The sequence below is a fragment of the Coffea arabica genome, chromosome 2e (genome assembly GCF_036785885.1).
Source record: "Coffea arabica cultivar ET-39 chromosome 2e, Coffea Arabica ET-39 HiFi, whole genome shotgun sequence".
In the NCBI taxonomy this organism is placed as follows: domain Eukaryota; kingdom Viridiplantae; phylum Streptophyta; class Magnoliopsida; order Gentianales; family Rubiaceae; genus Coffea; species Coffea arabica.
In genome coordinates this window covers 3362624-3372491 of record NC_092313.1, presented here as the reverse complement: position 1 = coordinate 3372491, position 9868 = coordinate 3362624, and the positions used below count along the sequence as shown (strand labels likewise).

Genomic DNA, 9868 nt, shown 5'->3' with positions numbered 1-9868 from the left:
GTAACTCAAAGAATGATTGGTTTATTTTCTTTAGAGTCTCCTCCATTTTTTTCAAATCTACGTTTGGAAAAATAATGTAGCTGAGCTCGTAGCTGGAAGAACTCATGGCATGCATGCTACAATAGATATGATTTTATAGTTGTCTTCTTTGTGCTGTTAAATTGCTTGATGAAATTTGTGGAAAACATTAATTGGACATTGCAATGTCCCTGAAACTTCCTCTAGATTGAAAGCATAGTAGCCTGTAGTTTCTCTCCTTTGTGTTAAGACATCAGTGCGTGTCAAAGGTCGTTTGTTGCTGAAGATATCATAGCAGTTATCCTTTTGGAGTGGGGAGATTGAGGCGTAACTTCAGCTCTGGTTACTATTTTGCAACACTCCATGTGAGTAAAGTGCATATATTTCTTTCTGGGTTCATTTTCATTGCTCGTGACATTGGGGGACCTTGCTTTAAAGACACAGACTTAGATATTTTGGCACAGTTATCATTTGTTGAAAGTGTCTTTACTCAGTCCGTGTCTGTTGGTTATCCCTCTCCGAAACCAAAAAAAAAAAAAAAATTTTTTTGACAAACTTATTATGCATCTTCACAGTTTCTGGAAAGTGTCCCAACTTAGCTTTATTTACTCTTCGACCTCCGCTTCCAGTTCTGGAAAATTAGACGGCTGGGCTCATCCCTCTTCTTCGTCAGCTTTTCTATTTGTATTCCTTGTAATTGAGAAGAAAATTTATTGGGATTGAATCGGCTTTGAGACCAAAATTTGGTTTAAATCAACGAGAAAAGAAGAGAAAGGAGTAAACCCAGCATACCGGGATCCCAAGATTGAGGACAAATACTTCATGGAGAATTGCTCTAGTGTCACCCTTTTTAGATGGTCAACGCTCTTGGTGGAACCTCCAAGAAATCCATAGGCAAGGGCAGAGCTGACTTTCTTGGTATATATCCCACAGAGAAACTAATGGATTACTTTTTAAATTTCTCAGAATCATGCAATTTTGTAATTTATGTCCACAGCACACGCTTCTTTGTTATGTGTTTATATATATATATTTTTTAAAAAAACTATTTCCTTCCTTCCTTTATGAAAAATTGGGACTTTGTATGCATTTTTTTTTTAAGATTACAGACTTTTATGAATCATGGAATCAGACCAAACGATGGGTCTTATTCAATGTTCGAGAGAAATGAAGATAATTTATGTTGCATTTGCCTTTGTTAAGGAATCTGGCTCAAATCTAAGACTAAAGTCTCACGTGAGAAAAAACCACAATATGTGGTAGAAATTTGTTAACGAGGCTCCATAGGAATCTGGCTCAAATCTAAAACTAAATCACAACATGTGGTAGAAATTTGTCAAATCTAAAACTAAATCACAACATGTGCTAGAAATTTGTTAATGAGGCTCCATAGGGGGTTGGGGAATGGGGCTAACGATTTCAACCGCTATGGAAGGGCCTTTCCAACCTTGCATAAGATGGTGGTGGAAGAGGAAAGACGGTGACCACTCAATGGACAAGGGGCCGAACGATTATGACAAAAATCGTTCGGGAAGGTTTTGTGCAAGATTCGCACGACATAACTCTGATTGCACACGGCTTAACTTTCTTTCAACAATGTGTAACTATAGAATAAAATTTTATGAACCCTACACATAATGTTAAAAACGAAATATAAGATGAAATTTGGGTCTTATAATTTTTTTTTTTTTTTGCCAAAGCTTGGCTATGACCAGCCAGGAACAGTTACTTTCTACAATCGTTCCTGCCCCTCTTCCCCAATGATAAAACGAAATCCATTGTCAGGAAACCAAAGAGAGAGACAGAGAATAACATTAATGAATATAATGTACACTAATTGGTTTACCCAAAAGGGAAATATTGAACTTGCTGGTGATGTTGAAAACAACTTCACATAAATTTTTACAAAGAGAAACCATATGCAACTTTGGTCTTAAAAAAAAAAAAAGAAGAAAGAAAAAAAACAATATTAATCTTGCAACCCTCATAGCGAGCTAAAGCCATATTAACATGCTACACAACGACTTAAGAAGCAATGCTTAATTTTGGCAGGTAAGTATAGCCTCAGTGAATTCTCGTAGGAGCGCTTAAGAACCCATGGTACTTCGCTAATTAACATAATCAACGACACTTGGGAGAGACCGAAAATTGAGATCCACTAGCAATCCAGTTATGGATTCTCTAAAATATTGTCAAAAATATATATAGTCCTGTCTTCTTTGTTAATATACTTATTTTTGTTTTCATTTTCACTGTTCCTTTTGGAGGGAACTTTTCTTTTTTTAAATCCTTATAAAGATGTCAAAAAGGCAAGTCTAAAAACATCCTTTGTCTCTTTCTCTATGTAATTGACAACCATCAAATTAAGTGTGAACAAAAGGATCATCTGAACTTAATAGGCGTTTACAATGTTCGCAATACTATCCATATAGATGTTGATCATACATACACAATTTACCAAATCACAAACTAAACGACCGTGATTTTGAAGTCCTGAATCCAGGCATCATATTCATATTCTTACCTATCCTGCTTATTGCTACCAATTAATTAGTGCTAATTAAAAAGTAGCAACAGCCAACATTGTACACTTCGTTACGTGCTGATTGCCGATTGCCGGCCATGCCTGATCATCATCTAGCTACCTGTGGAGGGCAGCATAGCTATTTATCAGAGCCAAGGCGTTACTAGTCACGTGTGCAACATTCACTATTTGATCCCTCACAGCGATTTTGTTGTTGCCATTCATGGCTTTTCCGGCAAAACCCTCCATGCACGTATCGTCATCTGTCAAAGCAGCGCTAACCCACGTTTGTATATCATTCATGGTGAGGGCAAAGTTTGAGCCCCTGAGCTGTGGCATCTCATCCAATGAGTTTTTCAGCTCATCCACCGACTCACGTAATTCCTCCACACAGTCACGCATTGCCCCGCCTTGTCGGGGTGTCATGCCATGACTTTGGGACAGCTTTGCCATCATGGAAGAGGTTGATTTGGCGGAGTCAAGGCTCGCGGAGAGAGCCGCGTGAGCTAGAAGTTTAGGGTCGGATCGAATGATAGTTGCGTGATTTGAGAGAGTGGCGTAACAGAGTTTAGGGTAGGTAGTTGTGCTGCAAGATGTTCTGATGAATTCGGTGTTAGTGGCTCCAGATAAAGCTCTGGCTGCTGTGGCGGTGGTAGAGAAGTGAGTCAGGCTGAGGCAAATGAGAAGAATTGTGGCCAAATGAGTAGAAGAAGAGCCTTCCATCTCTCTGTTTGTTCTTTTATCTGTAAATACGTATTTGAGCTTTCGTGCTTTTTTCTTACTATGGAGAAGCTTGCTTGGTGGTGAAACAAGAAACTCATGGCCATCAATTTATAGAAAAACCATCAAGGACTAGAGGAGAACGAGCAATTATTGCCATGTTGTCTGAAAAGGACAGGAATTCTTAGGGCTGGATTCAATTGACATCACGGGTCCTAAACGTGTTCGTCTCCAAGTGGAGCGGTGGACATATGTACTAGTAGCTGGTAACAGTACTACCCTCCTTTTTAAAGTATCTCTTTCAACATCAAAAGGAAACTACTGTCTTGCCGTATAAAGTATCAAGTTTATTAAAAAAGAAAAAAATAGAGAAGTGTTTATTTTTCCCTCCTCTCTGAAGGGGTTATCTTCTTCCCCTTCCCCTCCCTTTTTTTTTTTTTTTTTTTCAGTTTCAAGACCGTAATAAATTGATAACCAGAGAAAACTCTTACGTCAGGTTGGTATGCACAAACACAGCCGGCTGGAATTCTTCTTCCTTTTTTCCCTTCTTTCACAAATCGCTGATATATAGCTTGTTCTGCCTAAGCCCTCTTCAGTCATTCGTCAATCTTCTCTTCTTTTTTTTTTTGTAATCAGTTTGGAGTTCAGTTTATTCTCTCTTGTTTTTTCACTTCTTTGTTCTTTATTTTTGGTGGGTTGTGATTTAATTTGATTAAAATGCTACTTCATTTAGTTTGTGGTGATCTTGCAATTATTCCCCGAAGTGCCTCTTGTGGGCAATTCATCATTTTTTATTTCTTTAATTTCAAACAGAAACTTGACGTGCTAGCATTCAAGTCTCGAGACTTGCTCCTTGCCTCACACTATACGCAAAACGTTCCGTCCAATGCTTTGGCCTATGAAACCATTGTGTGGAATAAGAGTTTGTGACTGATTTTCAAACACTCCTGCAACACTAATAAACTCATTAGCATCTTCATTCCACACCTATTATGGTACAGATACATAGATCAGATTTCTTCATAGTTTAATCAAGCTTGAATCACTTGAATCCTATGAAATTTGTTGGATTCTGGGAAGTGACAATACGACCTGCCCTCAACCTATTTTGAATTTTTTATTTGATATTTATGCCGCCCGCCCCAACCCCCCAAAAAAACTTCAAAAGAAAAATGAAAATCTTAAAAAAGGAGATATCGTTCTCTAACTTGATAACAAATGCCCTTTTTTTCTTTTTTTTTTTCAATTTCAGTGACTGGGGAGTTGCTTGAAATACCAACATTTACAGGCATGGGGTTTAGTCAAGTGTTACTAGAAGCTTGTCTCTTTACCTGTATTAAAAGGGGAAAAAAAAGAGAAGTGGCATGTCTAGACTACTTTATTTTTTTTGAATTTATTATCATCATCTACACCTACTCTTATTCTAACTTATATCAAGGGGATAATTCAACAGAGTCACGGAAAATCAACGGGAACTAGACAATCATTGGATCATACGGGTCAAGAGGCATCCATATGAATTTAAGAGAAGTCGCATGTCTAAAACTTGTTGCAGGTAATTCGCGTCTCAAGTTACTTTGCACCGCCAAGAGGACTAAATTCAAATCTAATAACCCTAAATTCACACATTTGATATACTTATGACTTGTATGATTAATATTACAGCTTTTTTTTTTAAACGATTAATATTACAGCTGAAACAAAGTGTTAAACCCCTTCCCTTGCACCAAACAGTAATGCGATATTTAACTGCCCATTACCATTATTATTGTGCAAGAATCAATGCGATGTATAATCCCTTCCCTTGCACCAAACAAGGAATGCGATATATAAGTACAACTGCCCATTACCATTATTATTATCGTACAAGAAAATTCCCATGATGTCATCATCATGGGTATGACGACGGGCAAGTGTCAGTACTTGTTGGACCAGTTCGGTTAACTCTGTACTGTACGAGACATTTGTGGCCGGAGGAATAACGAAAATATCTGGGGAGCTGTTGCATCAGACCGTCGGCGGCCGACGCCTACAGAGATCAATAATTTTCAGGGTCCAACAACAACAACAAACGCAATTTTCCTCTTTTGACACCCCAAAAAAAAAAAACACAATTTTCTTTAAAAAAAATGGGAAAAAAAACAAAAGGAATCAATCAAAATTACTAAGTACTACAAAATACTACACTATTAGTAGCAATAGCTATAAGTAGTAGTGAAAACGTCAAAATGAGTCAATGGGCAGTAGTTAGAGCCCGACTGGAGATAAAGAAACATGAGTCAAGTGGCGGCTGGAAAAAAAATAAAATAAAAATGTTCTCCGACGGGGCACCAGTTATAAATGTTTGGTCAAGAAAGAGTAGGGCAAAGGCGAAAGTTGTGGTTAGCTTAATTGGGTTGGATACATGTACCGGGTATGAAGGCTCCGAGATGTCTGGGGGCTACGTATGATTATGCTAAAAGTTTTTTTTAGCATAGCACTATTATAACTGGTTCTGTACTGAGGAAAGGAAAGATGGATGGACTTATTCAATATTTGAAAGAAAATAAATAATCTTGAGTCATGCTCAAGAGGGAATGCAGTCAAGAGAGTTCGACCTCTTGACGAATGCTGAAGAGGGTTCGACCCCTTGACCTGCGCCACCTCTGGTGGCCAACTGATTAAAGTTGAGCGTTGTATGCCAACGGAAACGTCACAAAAACTTCCAATTTGAATACTTCCAAAAACGTTCACGGGCGCCATGGACTAGACAAATTAATACTACTAATTAACGGTGGAGTAGCCAAGTACCGTTACGGAGCAAGTGGCTCCCTAATTCATGAAGGCTAACCCGGGGGCCACTTGGCCACCCTATGTTGCACTCAATGATGCAAATTTAAGGCAGAAAGAAAGGAAATCAAGAAAATTTGGATGATAAGTAGGGTGACTTCATGGGTTCCAGATACCTGAAACTCTTCTTTTGTCTATGGCCAAGCAAAAAGCAAAAATGTCAATTGCTGGTAGAATAATAATAAGCTAAATGCTCTATGCTTAATTACACGTGTATATCATTTCCATAATATCCTACATCGGCAAATTCTTTGTCACAATTAGAGTTGGCAAATCAACCCACTTAAATAAATTTACCCATACCCGCCCATGAATAGATGGGTATGGGTATCAATTTTTGTATATGGATATAAATGGGTTACCCAATAATACCCATTTAATAAATGGGTATTATTGGGTAACCCATCAAACCCAATTAACACATTTAAAATTCTCTTTCCCTAAATCTCTTCTTTTCCCCCACCCACTTTTTTTTTCAGATTTTTCATTTTGTCATAATATTAACTACTTTTGTTTCATTATTATTATTATTTGTTGGTTTTATTTTATTATTTTGTTTTCTCTTAGTTTGTTAACTTGCTCATTTTTTGGCATTACCAATTTATGATAAATTTGAGCCTCTTTTCTTATCTTTCTAAAATGAAATTTTAAATTTATATATGGAAAAAATGTTAGGGGTTAAAAATTTTTGGATTAAATTTTTATATTAACTTTTATAGTACTTAGTTCAAATTTTTATATTCTTATTATTCAATTATTAAATAATATGTAATTTTGTGAAATAGAGTATAAATGAAAAAAATTTGGTAATTAAGCTTATTGAACATTATAAGTAAATATTTAAAACTAATGATGGGTACAAAGAGCGGTATAAATTGTTAACTTAGTTTGCAAAAATGAATTTAAATAAATTTACAAAAAATTAAAATAAATGAGTTATAAATGGGTAATTGGGTTACCCAATTCATTTTTTGACTTACCCATTTATACCCATCTAATTAAATGGGTATAAATGGGTTGACTCATTTATACCCATTACCCATTTTACCCAACCCAAACCCGCCCAAGTCACCCATTTTGACACCTCTAGTCACAATGTGTGCTAAATTCTCTATGCTTAATTAGACATGTATATCATTTTCCATAATATGCCACATTAAGAAATCCTTTGTCACGGTGTATGCTAAATGCTTGATGCTTAGACACGTATATCATTGCCATAACATCCTGAATCGGCAAATCCTTTGTTACAATATTCTCTTGAATAAATTTAAATTAATTGTTATGCATCTGAAACTGATAGTGTATATACTATCAATCAATACGCAGAAGATAAACTTTTTTTGTCTGTGATAAATAGAGTTATCTCTAGCTATGCGTAAGACTTCGAACAAGCGTTTTTATTTGGGGCAAACCGCAAAAGGATTATTTCTTCAAGAAATATAGAAAGACAAAAAGTCAGTCCCCTTTTATGCTCACCGTGCAACATCTCCCCATGGGGTGGGTTTTGATGTAAGTTTCCAATTTGAGCTTCGAGCGCATAACCCAATCCTAAATTTAGGTAGTAGAAATTTGACACGAGATCGACAGTCAGTTCCAATCTACTCTTCATAAATTTGCATATTCCTGGATAAGAATATAAAAGGTGAAATCAATAGCGGACATATCCAGCATCACAGGACTAAGGTAGGCCCTTTCTTGCATGAGATGGTGATGGATGAGGAACTTGTTAGAAAAAAAAAATTTCAACTACTAACTACAGAAAATGGCTTTGGCGTGAAGATTCACTTTTCGCAAGAAAATTTGCCCCTACTATTCTGCTACCGGATTTACAACAATTCTCTCCAAAAATAACAAAGCCAACTAGAATTTTCACACAGTAGTATGAAGAAATTCTTCCAAGAACGATTCAGAGAATTATTGTTGATAAGAAGTAGAAGAACAGTAAATCTAAAAGTAAAAAGTGAGTTTTCCTAATATCTGAACATTCTTATTTATAAACAATCCAAAAGAAATGTCATATCTTTTGGAAATATACTTCTTCCCGAGTACTGATTATTATGGGGATAGAGAGAGACAGAGAGTCGTTATAAAATGCCAAAAAGGAAATATTATGGTTTTCATCATGAGTACTGATTACTAATTATGGTTTGTGGAAATTGGTCTAGCTAGTCTTGAAAACTTCTTTTCTTTCTTGACAGTATCTAATTTACAAACATCAAATCATAAGGGGTGAACAAAAAGATCATCTGAACTTGATAGTTATTTTGCATGTATGCAATAATTTCAACGTCATAGAAACTAAATCAACCACAATGTACACAGCTAATCACAAACAAAAACACTGCAATCACATCATCTTTGCATTCTTACCGCTCCTGCTCAATGCTACCAATTTTCATGCTAACAACACGACATCGTACACTTGCTTGCTTTATAACTTAAGACATTAATTATCTAGTTTTAAGCGAAGCCATGACGGCCTTGCCTGATCATCATCGGCTAGCTGTGGAGGGAAGCATAACTATTAATCAAAGCCAAGGCGTTACTAGTCATGTGTGCAACGTTTACTATTTGATTCCTCACAGCGATTTTGGTGTTGCCATTCATGACTTTTCCGGCAAATCCGTCCATGCACGTATCCTCATCTGTCAAGGCAGCGCTAACCCACGTTTGTACATCATTCACGGTGAGGGCAAAGTTGGGGCCTCTGAGCTGCGGCATCTCTCCCATTGATTTTTTCAGCTCATCCACCGAGTCGCCTAATTCCTCCACACAATCACGCATTGCCCCGACTTCTCGGGGTGTCATGCCGTGACTTTGGGACAGCTTTACCATCATGGAAGAGGTTGATTTTGCGGTGTCAAGGCTGACGGAGAGAGCGGCGTGAGCTAGAAGTTCAGGGTCGGACCGAATGATAGTTGCCTGATTTGAGAGAGAGGCATAGCAGAGCTCAGGATAAGTCGTCGTGCTGCAAGATGTTCTGATGAATTCGGTGTTAGTAGTGACTCCAGACAAAGCTCTGGCTGCTGAGGCGGTGGTAGAGAAGCGAGTGAGGCTGAGGAAAATGAGAAGAATTCCGACCAAATGATTAGAATTAGAAGAGCAGCCTGCCATAGTTCTATTTCACTGTATCTCTGTGTTTTTCTTTCTATGGATTGGCTTGCTTGGTGAATGGTGATGAAAGAAGGAAGCGAAGGGCTCTCAATTTATAGGGAAACACGGCGCAAAAGGGCACTGTTGTGGTATAATACAAGGGTGCTATTGATTTGTGGCTACCCACACTCTCGTCTTACACCCTAATCTAATACTCGTATCACACGCTTTACTGTGCTCGCGTGACATATATCTGCAGATTAATATTTACAAAAAAAAAAAAAAAAACAATCAGCTCCTTTTCTCTTCCTATTCCACCACGTTTCTTTTCCCTCATTGCTTCCAAATCATTCTCGTTAAAAATAAAAATTTCTGAAAACTTGGCGCTATTGTGATTGGATAGGACCAGAAATTTGAGATTAGAAAAGAAATCTTGTGCTTTTAGTTTTACTTTCTTGTGCAACTCTATACCAAAGCTTTTTGTGCCTACTAGACGTTAGATAGAATGTCTAAACCAAAGCTTCTTGTGCAACGGTTTTAGTGCAGTGATATACCATGAAGCTTGTCAATTTCTCCTCACCATTATTATTATCAATCAATTTATCATCTCCTCGCCATTATTATTATGATGGACTTGCTGGCCAGTGGCTACTTCTCTACTTCTTGGCAAAAGTTCTGTTT

At 37.2% G+C, this 9868-nt stretch overlaps 2 protein-coding genes across 2 annotated transcripts; both read right to left on the bottom strand.

Moving 5' to 3' along the window:
• Window positions 1-2381: 2381 nt before the first annotated feature.
• On the bottom strand, window positions 2382-3356 carry LOC113730171 (21 kDa protein). The gene has a single exon (XM_027254683.2). It carries the CDS (start codon window positions 3263-3265, stop codon window positions 2660-2662), a length of 606 nt encoding a protein of 201 aa, XP_027110484.1. The 5' UTR covers window positions 3266-3356; the 3' UTR covers window positions 2382-2659.
• Window positions 3357-8336: 4980 nt separating this feature from the next.
• Window positions 8337-9372, bottom strand: LOC113730170 (21 kDa protein-like). Its single transcript, XM_027254682.2, has one exon. The coding sequence runs from the start codon at window positions 9206-9208 to the stop codon at window positions 8594-8596; it is 615 nt and encodes a 204-aa protein (XP_027110483.1). The 5' UTR covers window positions 9209-9372; the 3' UTR covers window positions 8337-8593.
• Window positions 9373-9868: the final 496 nt, after the last annotated feature.

Bases quoted from the DNA above. Each gene is read 5' to 3' on its own strand.
- LOC113730171 (XM_027254683.2), bottom strand. From the start codon at position 3,265: ATGGAAGGCTCTTCTTCTACTCATTTGGCCACAATTCTTCTCATTTGC.
- LOC113730170 (XM_027254682.2), bottom strand. From the start codon at position 9,208: ATGGCAGGCTGCTCTTCTAATTCTAATCATTTGGTCGGAATTCTTCTC.